This window comes from Lissotriton helveticus, chromosome 1_1 (genome assembly GCF_964261635.1).
Source record: "Lissotriton helveticus chromosome 1_1, aLisHel1.1, whole genome shotgun sequence".
Lineage (NCBI taxonomy): Eukaryota > Metazoa > Chordata > Amphibia > Caudata > Salamandridae > Lissotriton > Lissotriton helveticus.
Window position 1 is genome coordinate 1791908407 of NC_136057.1, and position 15634 is coordinate 1791924040.

At 51.2% G+C, this 15634-nt stretch overlaps 1 protein-coding gene across 3 annotated transcripts in view; it reads right to left on the bottom strand.

Annotated features, from left to right (window-relative positions):
- Positions 1–263: 263 nt before the first annotated feature.
- The window catches only part of SLC25A17 (solute carrier family 25 member 17), a 273120-nt gene continuing 257749 nt past the window's right edge, over positions 264–15634 (bottom strand). For all 3 annotated transcript variants that reach the window (XM_078640599.1, XM_078640605.1, XM_078640609.1), the window contains exon 10: positions 264–831. In XM_078640599.1, the coding sequence (XP_078496725.1) occupies positions 684–831 (148 nt within the window). In that variant the 3' untranslated portion in view covers positions 264–683. The remainder of the gene's footprint in view (positions 832–15634) is intronic.

Here is a 15634-nt window from a genome sequence, read left to right on the forward strand (position 1 = left end):
ATGTACCCAGGTTTAGGAGAAATGTTGCTAAAAAGAGGCAATGGGAATACTATTCACCTGTAACAGTCACTGTCTGGCACAGAAATCATTCTAATTCTGAAGCTATCACTAAGTTCTGAGGGGAAATCTGTTGAGCTCAAAGAATGACATCTTAATGATAGTGTGAGTAAAGAACATAAGTAAACTCTCTCCTAAAACACACAGTAACAAAATTAATTAACCAAGGAAATGTACACAGTGTGAGATCAATAAAAAAGACAAAATGACAAAGCAGGAAAGAAAATATATTTGGATAATTAAAAAATCAAGGAAGCTGGGGTGGCTGGCCCACACTGGAGCACTGCTGACAGCATATCTCACTGTTGGCTCAGTTCTACAATGTCCACTGGTTGACGAAATGATCTGTAAATACCTGTACATTATCAAAACAAAGCCCCAAGCGCCCTATGTCTAGAATACATAATCTGTGTCACCCTTGAAATAATAATGAGGATAATCTATCTTTTCTTGGTCCCACTGCCACAATCTTGCCTCGTTTGTTCTGGAGAAGAAGCTGTGTCTCTTGGCATGTCCAGTCTAATACTCGTGAGGTAGTACCGAATGACATGGCTCCTCTCCAGGTGCCTGATTCTGGATTCCATTGCGATGTGTTGGTTTGGCGAGTGCAGCCCAAGCCCCTTGGCTCAACGAGCAGTCCTTGTCCGCAGGCCCATCAGGGTGAATGTGGCCACAGACAGCTTCTCATAAACCATAAACATGAGGGCAGCAGTGAGCACTGTCTGCAGCAGCTTGGCTTCCAGCCCCTTATAGAGCCCCAATAGCCCAAGGCGCCTGCAAAGAAACAGAGAAATGGTTACCTGTATCTTCAACGTCAGGACAGTGGGCAAGCAATATTAAGATTCTCATCACAAAGAAACCAGGGTGAAGAAGTGCGTCTGCATGTGTTTTTTTCATACAAGTATATATTTGAAGATATAGGATTCCAGAGGGTAGCTAGAGGGTGAGCCCTAATCTTTGTGTTCATCCAGCTTGTTTTTATTTGTTCACCCTAGTCTCCCTGCCTCCTTTCTTAGAGGTGTGTTACACTGCCACCATGAAACCAGTCACTGGTACACCTCCTACTTCACCTCCCTCCACAAACTCATTGAGATTTTCTTGCCCAGCCACCATCTTCAGTCTCTACATGGAACCTTTTGGAACCTATTCAAAGACAGCAAAACCAAGGCTCATCAATATATTCAGAGACTCAAAACCTAAAAACAATATAATGCAGAATTTCAATGTCAAGCACATACCCAGGGCTCAACCCCATACTACTGAATTTCTCTTGTATACCAACAGCACCAGACAACAACTGATTCAAACCTGGCTATCTGATATGAACCTAGATGCTTCACCTCTACGCCACCGACTGCTTTCCAAACAGAAAAATAAAAAACACTATTCTCTCCTTCAAACACAACACCACAAAGAACAAAACATAGTAACTGCTTCTGCTCTTGAACAAAATGATAAATGATTCCTACCCCAAAAAACTTTAAAACAGTCCATGCTATCATCCTCTCTCACCTGAATGGAGGCAATGATTTGTTCAAAGGCCACCTCGACACCACACTGACCTCCCTCTCTTTAAAGGTATCCTACAAGCTGCAGTTAGTCTCATTAAAGTTCTGAAGGAATGTGACCACATTACCCCAACACTGAAGGAACTAAACTGGCTCTTCTCTCAAAGACAGCAATATAAAGGACAGCTACTTCACCTACAAGGCCACCAAAAAAGACAACCCTCCATATTTGGTAGATAAATTAACCACATTGGACAGGCATTGTAATACCAAAAGTCAAGGCACAGGCAGAATGGAAACAAAGAAAAGCAAAAAGGAAAAAAAAAACAAAGCAGGCTTTCTCCATTTACACTCACAGAATCTGGAAAGAGTACATCGGAAAGTAACTGAAAAAAACACCACTTCAAAGACCATTACCACCCTACATAATTGTAACCTATCTACCTCTATAATCTTTTATCTATAAAAATGATCCTAAATTAATATCCGAGGGCTTAGGCTCGCTGCTCTAATGCTTTCTAGCTAAGTTTGTGCTATAGAAATACACAAGCTTCTTACCTTCAATAACACTCTTTCAGGTGAATACTCTTTGCTAAACACAGATGGGTCTGCTTGTGAATCTCCCCAGGGACCATACTGGAACTAGAACCCTTACAGCCATCATTCCTGAATGCTGGCAGGTAGTACCAGTGGCCTCCCTTGCGCCTCTCTGCCGCCTCCAGATATGACACACATGGAGCTGAATAAAGGTGTCACGCTTGCTGTCTTACGTTAGTTTATACATGATTTTTTCGGAGCCCCAAGACATGGAGCAATACTGAAGAATTACGGATATTGAAAGTGTGCTTCACTAACCTGGAGGAGTGTGGCTCACTGATTAGAGCGGCAGACCCTGATGCAGAGGTCTGGCCCGAGACCAGGGTTCAATTCCCGACGCGGCAGGGTCCTGAGCCCAAAATGTCCACGGACTCGATAATTCTCGCCTCGGTGCCTATTCTAATCATGGGGTCCCACGCTGCAACTCTGGGCAATAGTTGCTTAATCTCCACTACGGCGGCCCACCCGCTGCGGGATGCCTGGCTTTCACCCTGGGGATACCCAGTAGGGGTTATCTCACAGGGAAAAGCCAGGACGGGTTCCCAAGGCAAGCGCCTTGATGCCTTCGGGTGATACGTGCGCTATATAAGTCGCAATACAATACAATACAATACAACCATAAAACAGGGAAAAGGTCAGGTGGTACAGCATCTGCGCTTAAAAAGGGCAGGTGGAGGGGCGTGGCCAAGATAGTGGAGTGAGCGTACAATCAATCAATCAATCAAAACATTTATAGAGCGCGCTACTCACCCGTGAGGGTCTCAAGGCGCTGAAAGGGGGGGGGGGTGCTACTACTGCTCGAACAGCCAGGTCTTGAGGTGTTTCCTGAAGGAGAGATGGTCATGGGTCATTCGTAGGTGTGCGGGGAGGGAGTTCCATGTTATGGCCGCCAGGTAGGAGAACGATCTTCCTCCGGCGGTGGTTCTGCTGATCCGTGGGATGGTGGCCAGGGTGAGGCTGGCGGAGCGGAGCTGGCGGGTGGTAGTGTAGAACGAGAGGCGGCTGTTGAGGTATTCGGGGCCCATGTCGTGGAGCGCTTTGTGTGCGTGGGTGAAGAGCCTGAATGTGATCCTCTTGTTGATGGGGAGCCAGTGCAGGTTTCTCAGGTGGGCGGAAATGTGGCTGTGGCGAGGGATGTCGAGGATGAGCCGTGCGGAGGCGTTCTGTAGGTGTTGTAGTCGGATCATGCGTATAGGGCGTTTCCGTAGTCCAGTCGGCTGGTGACGAGGGCCTGGGTGACCGTCTTTCTGGTTTCGGTGGGGATCCATCGGAAGATCTTTCGGAGCATGCGCAGGTTGTTGAAGCATGATGACGAGACGGCGTTGACTTGCTTGGTCATCGTGAGGGAGGAGTCCAGGATGAATCCCAGGTTGTGTGCGTGGTCCGAGGGTGTCGGCGTGTAGCCCAGTGCTGAGGGCCACCAGGAGTCGTCCCAGGCGGAAGGGGATTGTCCGAGGATGAGGACCTCCGTCTTGTCTGAGTTCAGCTTCAGGCGGCTGAGCTTCATCCATTCTGCGACGTCTTTCATCCCTTCCTGTAGGTTGGTTTTGGCGGTGGCTGGGTCTTTGGTGAGGGAGAGTATCAGCTGGGTGTCGTTGGCGTAGGAGATGATGTTGTGTTTGCGTGCGATGGCGGCGAGGGGGCTCATGTAGATATTGAAGAGGGTTGGGCTGAGCTAGGATCCTTGGGGTACGCCGCAGATGATTTCGGTGGCTTCTGAGCGGAAGGGAGGGAGGCGGACTCTCTGGGTTCTGTCGGAGAGGAACGAGGTGATCCAGTCCAGGGCTTTTCCTTGGATCCCAGTGGTGAAGAGGCAGGTTATTAGGGTGCGATGGCATACGGTATCGAAGGCTGCCGAGAGGTCCAGGAGGATGAGGGCGGTTGTTTCTCCGTTGTCCATCAGGGTCCTGATGTCGTCGGTGACTGCGATGATGGCGGTTTCGGTGCTGTGGTTGGCTCGAAATCCGGACTGGGATGGGTCGAGCGAGTTGTTTGCCTCTAGGAAAGCAGTCAGCTGTTTATTGACGGTTTTCTCGATGACTTTGGCCGGGAAGGGAAGAAGAGAGATGGGGCGAAAGTTCTTGAGGTCTTTGGGGTCCGCTGTGGGTTTCTTCAGAAGGGCGTTGATTTCTGCGTGCTTCCAGCTCTCAGGGAAGGCGGCTGACGTGAACGAGATGTTTATGATGTTCCGGAGATGGGGTGCGATGATGGTGTTGGCTTTGTTGAAGATATGATAAGGGGCAAGGGTCCGAGGGGGAGCCGGAGTGGATGGAGTTCATGACGTTGGTGGTGTCTTCAGAGCTGATGGGGGTCCAGGCGCTGAGGGTGGTGGTGGGGGTCGCTGGTTCGGTGACTGAAGGCGGAGTCTGGGGTTCGGAGCTGTCGTGTATATCTGCGATCTTTCGGTGGAAGAACGTGGCGAGGGAGTTGCAGAGTTCTTGTGACTGTGTGATGTCGTTGTTGCTGGGGTTGGAGAGCTCTTTGACGATGTTGAAGAGTTCCTTGCTGTTGTGGGTGTTGTTGTCTAGTCGCTCTTTGAATGATGTCCTTTTGGTGGTGCGGATCAGCTGGTGGTGTTCACGGGTGGCGATCTTGAGGGCTGTCATGTTTTCTGTAGTTCGTTCGTGGCGCCAGGTTTTTTCGAGGGTTCGGCAGGATTTCTTTGATTCTTTGAGGGCGTCTGTGAACCATGAAGTTTTCCTGTTGCCGGTCACGCCTGGGGGCGTTCTTCAGTGGTGCGAGGCTGTCGGCGCAGTTGGTGATCCACTGTGCGAGGTTGTGGGCTGCGTCGTTGGTGTCAGTGGTGTTGGCTGGTGGGTTCTGGCTCAGCGATGAGAGGAGCTGGTCTGTGGTGGCTTTGCTCCAGCATCTGCAGGGGATTTGTTGCGTGCGATGGTGGGAAGTATTCTTTTTGAAGGTGAAGTGGATGCATCTGTGGTCGGTCCAGTGTAGTCCGGAGGAGTGGCTGAAGGAGACGTGGTTGCTGGCGGAGAAGATGGGGTCGAGTGTGTGGCCAGCGATGTGGGTGGAGGTGTTCACCAGTTGCTTGAGTCTGAGGTTGGCGAGGTTGTCGAGCAGGGTGGTGGTGTTGTTATCGCTGTTTTTCTCCAGGTGGAAGTTCAGGTCCCCGAGGAGGATGTATTCTGGTGAGGCTAGGGCGTGCGGGCTGATGAAGTCGGCGATGGTTTCGCTGAATTGTGTGCGTGGGCCCGGGGGTCTGTAGATGAGCGTTCCTTTAAGGGTGGTCTTGGGGTCGGTGTGAATCTGGAAGTGTAGGTGTTAGGCGGCGGAAAGTGTGTCTTCGGTGATGGTCGTGATGTTGATGGTGTTCCTGTAGATGATGGCGATTCCTCCTCCGGTTTGGTTGACGCGGTCCTTCCGGGTGATCTTGCAGCCATCCGGGATGGCTATGGCGATGTCGGGGGCCGAGGAGGCGTTCATCCAGATTTCCGTGAGGAAGGCGACGTCTGGTGCTGTTGTGTCCAGGAGGTCCCACAGTTCGACGGCGTGCTTGTGGACGGAGCGTGTGTTGAGGAGGATGCACTTGAGGTGGTTGTTGTTGTTGCGAGGTCCGGTGGGTGGTCTGCAGGTTCTGAGGCAGGTGTATTTGCAGGCTTAACAGGTGAAGGGTCCGGGGGTTCGATTCGGGGTGGCTCGGTAGCAGGCGGTTGTTCGTCCGGTGTTGAGTGCGTTGAGGGCGGAGGAGTCGTATCTCAGTCTGGGCGCGGTCCAGACGCGGACGGGTGCAGACGGGCTTGCCTTAGGCAGTCCTTTGGCGCGCCAGTGGCGTGTCCGCTGCGCGGCCTCCATATAAGGGGCTGTGGGAGGGAGGAGCAGCTGGGAGGCGGGAGCGGGGTGGCGAATGGGGCAGCGGGGGCGGGCCGCAGGAACGCAGCGGCGGGAGAAAAGCTGGCACGGAGGGAAACTGGGGAGGGGGCACACGGGCAGAGAAGGAAAACGAGGCAAAACAACAGGGCGAATAACAGTGAGCAGGGGCACAGAAGGAAAAGCGGGAAGAGGGGGCACAAGGGCACAGAAAAAAGAACGAGGCAAAACAACAGGCAAGATAACAGTGAGCAGGGGCACTGAGGAATTACTTGGCAGCAGCGAGGCACTAGCAGGGTACCGCCACAGGAGGACCGTGTGGCGGCTGGGGGGGCGACCTACCTGCTGGCAGGGTCAAAGGTCGCTCCCTTCAGCGCTACGCGGCCTCCATATAAGTGGCTGCGGGAGGGAGGAGCAGCTGGGAGGCGGGAGCGGGGTGGCGAATGGGGCAGCGGGGGGCGGGCCGCAGGGACGCAGCGGCGGGAGAAAAGGTGGCACGGAGGGAAACTGGGGAGGGGGCACACGGGCAGAGAAGGAAAACGAGGCAAAACAACAGGCAAAACAACAGGCCGAACAACAGTGAGCAGGGGCACAGAAGGAAAAGCGGGGAGAGGGGGCACAAGGGCACAGAAGAAAGAACGAGGCAAAACAACAGGCAAGATAACAGTGAGCAGGGGCACAGAGGACTTACTCGGCAGCAGCAAGGCACTAGCGGGGTAGCGCCACAGGAGGACCGTGTGGCGGCTGGGGGGGCGACCTACCTGCTGGCAGGTGTTCTCTCCGAGCTCTGCTCCCGTCGGGCCTATAGCACTTACAACCGCACTCTCAGCTTTCAGTCCCCCGTCGGAGACTTCGTTTCTGGGAAGTGCACACAGGAGAAGCAGCGGGCCATTCTGCTCGCCAGCACCTGCTCGTTTGAGCGTCCCCGGATCGGCTCGCATCTCCGGCGCCCGGGATGGGAGAGGCCGGACCTGTTACGTGGCCTGCTGACGGGCCTCAGACCTACGGCACTACAACTCTGCTTCTGCTGTCGGGCCCCTGGAGGGTGTCTGGCCGTTAGCGCTGCCTGGACCACATCTGCACCCTGCCCTGATGCTACTCGGGTCGTGGGCACAGAGACACAGCTCCGGGCCGGGGGCGCGGCCGCGACGGCCTAGCAGTCACGCGGGCCCACTGGAGGCAGACTGACTCAGCCATCGGCAGTGAGGGAGGCGCAGCTCGCACCACCGGATCGCAAAGCAAGTGCCCTACAGATCGCCGCCGACCCTGCTCACAGCTTGCCGGGGCCCCTGCACTATCTGACAGCTGGTTGCCGCCTACTCGAGGAGGTGGAATACAGGAGGGCCCCGGAACACTGTGTGGGCTGAAGCATCCGACATGTGGCAGCATCTTCTGGGGACGACTTGGAGGATCCCCTGACAAGAATGCGGGGACCGCGAGCGTAGCCACCTGGTCGGGCACGCTCTGGTGGAGCCGCGTGGTCCCAGTCGCAGGTGAGGCCTATTGCAGTGGGGAGCTAACGGCATTTCCTGTCCCTGATTGGCCCCACTTTGTGCGCTCTCTGTCCGGCTTGGTGTGGCCCCTTGATACAGGTTGAACAATATTGGGAGCAGAGGCCATCTATTCACGCGCAGTGTCGATGGATGACAGGGGGACAGATTGAGCAGCAGCGCCAGTGCTATACGAAGTTTACTCTCCGCCATCACTAGTGCACTGGCCGCCCCTGGGTGGCGTGCGGAGCTGGCAGGACTCTGTTGCCACCTGCAGTGAAAATTGTGGAGCGGAACCCCCCAGTGGCGGCCCGCGCAGCACGAAGGCGCAGCAACCTTTCCTCTGAGAGTTGGTGTGTTCCCCCACTTCACCAGCGACCACCCGGCAGCAGCGTCTCCCCTCTCTAGTGGCCCTACATGTTGCCTGATCGGACCGACCTGCTTGTCCACAATGGCTGCAGCCAAAAACAACAATCATTACGAATGCATTAGGGCTCGGGTTTGTTTGAGTTAGAGATAATGGCATTTGTAAATGGCAATGTGTTTTAGGCATGTGTTTTGGAGTGGAAGCATGTGGTGTGTGTTGGAGATATGCGTGTTGGATTGGAATGTTATCAATGGTGGCATGATGCACTTTAACGCATTATCTTTAAAAGGTAAAGTGCAGCATAGTGCGATAGGTACAATATTAATTGGCGGATGCGTTATCAATTGGCGAGTGCATTGATGGGTGGTGGATGTGTGTGCCTGTAGGAATTGTGCAGTGATGGCTGTTGGTGTGTGTGTGTTTGGTGGAAGCGTGTAGTGGTGGCTTGAGGTGTGTATGACTGGTGGTAGCGTGCAGTAAGAGCTGTTAGTGAGTGTGGCTGTCAAGCGTACAGAGCTGGATGGTAATGCATGTGGTTGGTGAAAGGGTGCACTGACAGCTGTTGATGATTGTGCCAATTGAAAGAGTGGCTGGTGCACTGTCAGCCGTTGGTGTGTGTGTGTGTGTTTAGTGAAAGTTGCACTGACATTGTTTGTTGTGTGCGTGAGTGTTTAGCGGCACTGATGCATGGTCGTGTTTGTTTTTGGTGAAAGCGTACATTGATGGTTGTTGGTGTTTGTGTCTCGTGAAAGCATTCATTGACGGATGGGGGTATGTTGTTGTGTGTGTTGTTTTCTGTGTAGTGGTGAGTGTGTGGTGGTGAGTCTGTGGGGGTGAGCCTGGGGGGGGGTGAGTGTGTTGTGGTGAGTGGTGACGAGTGTGTGGTGTTGAGAGAGCAATCTACACTCTGCATTCTCAATCTGCACTCTGCATTCTCAATCTGCACTCTGCATTCTCAATCTGCACTCTGCATTCTCAATCTGCACTCTGCATTCTCAATCTGCACTCTGCACTCTCAACCTGCACTCTGCACTCTCAACCTGCACTCTGCACTCTCAACCTGCACTCTGCACTCTGAGCTCTCAATCTGCACTCTGCACTCTCAATCTGCACTCTGCACTACCAATCTGCACTCTGCACTACCAATCTGCACTCTGCACTACCAATCTGCACTCTGCACTCTCAATCTGCACTCTCAATCTGCACTCCGCACTCTCAACCTGCACTCTGAATCTGCACTCTGAATCAGCGCTCTGAAACTGCGCTCTGAAACTGCGCTCTGAAACTGCGCTCTGAAACTGCGCTCTGAAACTGCACTCTGAAACTGCACTCTGAAACTGCACTCTGAAACTGCACTCTGAAACTGCACTTGCTTTCATCAAACATAAATGTTAACTTGTCGCTGGCCTTCGAGGACGTGCACACAGTGCTCTGCAGGGTACAGAGAGATCTCAGCAGCAGGGGCATCAACCGCTGAGCTATCTCGCTCACTCGCACTCAAGGTAACTGCAGACTTCAACTAGACGCAGACAGAGAGCCTACTCTGCACTCACTACTCTGCACTCACTACTCACTACTCTGCACTCACTACTCTGCACTCACTACTCTGCACTCACTACTCTGCACTCACTACTCACTACTCTGCACTCACTACTCACTACTCTGCACTCATTACTCACTACTCTGCACTCACTACTCTGCACTCACTACTCTGCACTCACTCCTCACTACTCTGCACTCACTCCTCACTACTCTGCACTCACTCCTCACTACTCTGCACTCACTACTCTGCACTCACTACTCACTACTCTGCACTCACTACTCTGCACTCACTACTCTGCACTCACTACTCTGCACTCACTACTCTGCACTCACTACTCTGCACTCACTCCTCACTACTCTGCACTCACTATTCACTACTCTGCACTCACTACTCTGCACACTCACTCTGCACTCACTACTCAGCACTACTTTGCACTCACTACTCACTACTCTGCACTCACTACTCTGCACTCACTACTCTGCACTCACTACTCACTTCTCACTACTCTGCACTCACTACTCACTACTCTGCACACTCACTCTGCACTCACTACTCACTACTCTGCACTCATTACTCTGCACACTCACTCTGCACTCACTACTCTGCACTCACTACTCTGCACTCACTACTCACTACTCTGCACTCACTACTCACTACTCTGCACTCACCACTAACTACTCTGTACTCACTACTCACTACTCTGCACTCACTACTCTGCACTCACTACCCTGCACTCACTACTCTGCACACTCACTCTGCACTCACTACTCAGCACTACTTTGCACTCACTACTCTGCACTCACTACTCACTACTCTGCACTCACTACTCTGCACTCACTACTCTGCACTCACTACTCTGCACTCACTACTCTGCACTCACTACTCTGCACTCACTACTCACTTCTCACTACTCTGCACTCACTACTCTGCACTCACTACTCACTTTTCACTACTCTGCACTCACTTCTCACTACTCTGCACTCACTACTCTGCACTCACTCCTCACTACTCTGCACTCACTCCTCACTACTCTGCACTCACTACTCTGCACACTCACTCTGCACTCACTACTCAGCACTACTTTGCACTCACTACTCTGCACTCACTACTCACTGCACTCACTACTCTGCACTCACTACTCTGCACTCACTACTCTGCACTCACTACTCACTTCTCACTACTCTGCACTCACTACTCACTTCTCACTACTCTGCACTCACTACTATGCACTCACTACTCACTTCTCATTACTCTGCACTCACTACTCTGCACTCACTACTCTGCACTCACTACTCTGCACTCACTAATCTGCACTGCACTCACTACTCTGCACTCACTACTCACTACTCTGCACTCACTACTCTGCACTCACTACTCTGCACTCACTACTCTGCACTCACTACTCACTATTCACTACTCTGCACTCACTACTCTGCACACTCACTCTGCACTCACTACTCAGCACTACTTTGCACTCACTACTCACTACTCACTACTCTGCACTCACTATTCTGCACTCACTACTCACTACTCTGCACTCACTACTCTGCACTCACTACTCTGCACTCACTACTCACTTCTCACTACTCTGCACTCACTACTCTGCACTCACTACTCACTACTCTGCACTCACTACTCACTACTCTGCACTCACTTCTCACTACTCTGCACTCACTTCTCACTACTCTGCACTCACTTCTCACTACTCTGCACTCACTACTCACTTCTCACTACTCTGCACTCACTACTCTGCACTCACTACTCTGCACTCACTACCCTGCACTCACTACTCTGCACACTCACTCTGCACTCACTACTCAGCACTACTTTGCACTCACTACTCTGCACTCACTACTCACTACTCTGCACTCACTACTCTGCACTCACTACTCACTACTCTGCACTCACTACTCTGCACTCACTACTCTGCACACTCACTACTCAGCACTACTTTGCACTCACTACTCTGCACTCACTACTCACTACTCTGCACTCACTACTCACTACTCTGCACTCACTTCTCACTACTCTGCACTCACTACTCTGCACTCACTACTCTGCACTCACTACTCACTACTCTGCACTCACTACTCACTACTCTGCACTCATTACTCACTACTCTGCACTCACTACTCTGCACTCACTACTCACTACTCTGCACTCACTTCTCACTACTCTGCACTCACTCCTCACTACTCTGCACTCACTCCTCACTACTCTGCACTCACTCCTCACTACTCTGCACTCACTCCTCACTACTCTGCACTCACTCCTCACTACTCTGCACTCACTCCTCTGCACTCACTACTCTGCACTCACTACTCACTACTCTGCACTCACTACTCTGCACTCACTACTCACTACTCTGCACTCACTTCTCACTACTCTGCACTCACTTCTCACTTCTCACTACTCTGCACTCACTACTCACTTCTCACTACTCTGCACTCACTACTCTGCACTCACTACTCTGCACTCACTACTCACTTCTCACTACTCTGCACTCACTACTCACTACTCTGCACTCACTTCTCACTACTCTGCACTCATTACTCACTACTCTGCACTCATTACTCACTACTCTGCACTCACTACTCTGCACTCACTCCTCACTACTCTGCACTCACTACTCTGCACTCACTACTCTGCACTCACTACTCACTACTCTGCACTCACTACTCTGCACTCACTACTCTGCACTCACTACTCACTTCTCACTACTCTGCACTCACTACTCACTACTCTGCACTCACTACTCACTTCTCACTACTCTGCACTCACTACTCACTACTCTGCACTCACTACTCTGCACTCACTACTCTGCACTCACTACTCTGCACTCACTACTCACTACTCTGCACTCACTACTCTGCACTTACTACTCACTACTCTGCACTCACTACTCTGCACACTCACTCTGCACTCACTCCTCAGCACTACTTTGCACTCACTACTCACTACTCTGCACTCACTACTCACTACTCTGCACTCACTATTCACTACTCTGCACTCACTACTCTGCACACTCACTCTGCACTCACTACTCAGCACTACTTTGCACTCACTACTCACTACTCTGCACTCACTACTCTGCACTCACTACTCACTACTCTGCACTCACAACTCACTTCTCACTACTCTGCACTCACTACTCTGCACTCACTACTCACTACTCTGCACTCACTACTCACTACTCTGCACTCACTTCTCACTACTCTGCACTCACTTCTCACTACTCTGCACTCACTTCTCACTACTCTGCACTCACTTCTCACTACTCTGCACTCACTTCTCACTACTCTGCACTCACTACTCACTTCTCACTACTCTGCACTCACTACTCACTTCTCACTACTCTGCACTCACTACTCTGCACTCACTACTCACTTCTCACTACTCTGCACTCACTACCCTGCACTCACTACTCTGCACACTCACTCTGCACTCACTACTCAGCACTACTTTGCACTCACTACTCTGCACTCACTACTCACTACTCTGCACTCACTACTCACTACTCTGCACTCACTACTCACTACTCTGCACTCACTACTCTGCACACTCACTCTGCACTCACTACTCAGCACTACTTTGCACTCACTACTCTGCACTCACTACTCACTACTCTGCACTCACTACTCACTACTCTGCACTCACTTCTCACTACTCTGCACTCACTACTCTGCACTCACTACTCTGCACTCACTACTCACTACTCTGCACTCACTACTCTGCACTCATTACTCACTACTCTGCACTCACTCCTCACTACTCTGCACTCACTCCTCACTACTCTGCACTCACTCCTCACTACTCTGCACTCACTCCTCACTACTCTGCACTCACTCCTCTGCACTCACTACTCTGCACTCACTACTCACTACTCTGCACTCACTACTCTGCACTCACTACTCACTACTCTGCACTCACTTCTCACTACTCTGCACTCACTTCTCACTTCTCACTACTCTGCACTCACTACTCACTTCTCACTACTCACTACTCTGCACTCACTACTCACTTCTCACTACTCTGCACTCACTACTCTGCACTCACTACTCTGCACTCACTACTCACTACTCTGCACTCACTACTCACTACTCTGCACTCATTACTCACTACTCTGCACTCATTACTCACTACTCTGCACTCACTACTCACTTCTCACTACTCTGCACTCACTACTCTGCACTCACTACTCACTTCTCACTACTCTGCACTCATTACTCTGCACTCACTTCTCACTACTCTGCACTCACTTCTCACTACTCTGCACTCACTACTCTGCACTCACTACTCACTACTCTGCACTCACTACTCACTTCTCACTACTCTGCACTCACTACTCTGCACTCACTACTCTGCACTCACTACTCTGCACTCACTACTCTGCACTCACTACTCACTTCTCACTACTCTGCACTCACTACTCTGCACTCACTACTCACTACTCTGCACTCACTACTCACTACTCTGCACTCATTACTCACTACTCTGCACTCACTACTCTGCACTCACTCCTCACTACTCTGCACTCACTACTCTGCACTCACTACTCTGCACTCACTACTCTGCACTCACTACTCTGCACTCACTACTCACTTCTCACTACTCTGCACTCACTACTCACTACTCTGCACTCACTACTCACTTCTCACTACTCTGCACTCACTACTCACTACTCTGCACTCACTACTCTGCACTCACTACTCTGCACTCACTACTCACTACTCTGCACTCACTACTCTGCACTCACTACTCACTACTCTGCACTCACTACTCTGCACACTCACTCTGCACTCACTCCTCAGCACTACTTTGCACTCACTACTCACTACTCTGCACTCACTACTCACTACTCTGCACTCACTATTCACTACTCTGCACTCACTACTCTGCACACTCACTCTGCACTCACTACTCAGCACTACTTTGCACTCACTACTCACTACTCTGCACTCACTACTCTGCACTCACTACTCACTACTCTTCACTCAACTCACTTCTCACTACTCTGCACTCACTACTCTGCACTCACTACTCGCTACTCTGCACTCACTACTCACTACTCTGCACTCACTTCTCACTACTCTGCACTCACTTCTCACTACTCTGCACTCACTACTCTGCACACTCACTCTGCACTCACTACTCAGCACTACTTTGCACTCACTACTCACTACTCTGCACTCACTACTCTGCACTCACTACTCACTACTCTGCACTCACAACTCACTTCTCACTACTCTGCACTCACTACTCTGCACTCACTACTCACTACTCTGCACTCACTACTCACTACTCTGCACTCACTACTCACTACTCTGCACTCACTACTCTGCACTCACTACTCTGCACACTCACTCTGCACTCACTACTCAGCACTACTTTGCACTCACTACTCTGCACTCACTACTCACTACTCTGCACTCACTACTCACTACTCTGCACTCACTTCTCACTACTCTGCACTCACTTCTCACTACTCTGCACTCACTACTCTGCACTCACTACTCTGCACTCACTACTCACTACTCTGCACTCACTACTCTGCACTCATTACTCACTACTCTGCACTCACTCCTCACTACTCTGCACTCACTCCTCACTACTCTGCACTCACTCCTCACTACTCTGCACTCACTCCTCACTACTCTGCACTCACTCCTCTGCACTCACTACTCTGCACTCACTACTCACTACTCTGCACTCACTACTCTGCACTCACTACTCACTACTCTGCACTCACTTCTCACTACTCTGCACTCACTTCTCACTTCTCACTACTCTGCACTCACTACTCACTTCTCACTACTCTGCACTCACTACTCACTTCTCACTACTCTGCACTCACTACTCTGCACTCACTACTCTGCACTCACTACTCACTTCTCACTACTCTGCACTCACTACTCTGCACTCACTACTCACTACTCTGCACTCACTACTCACTACTCTGCACTCATTACTCACTACTCTGCACTCATTACTCACTACTCTGCACTCACTACTCACTTCTCACTACTCTGCACTCACTACTCACTTCTCACTACTCTGCACTCACTACTCTGCACTCACTACTCTGCACTCACTACTCACTTCTCACTACTCTGCACTCACTACTCTGCACTCACTACTCACTACTCTGCACTCACTACTCACTTCTCACTACTCTGCACTCACTACTCTGCACTCACTACTCTGCACTCACTACTCTGCACTCACTACTCACTTCTCACTACTCTGC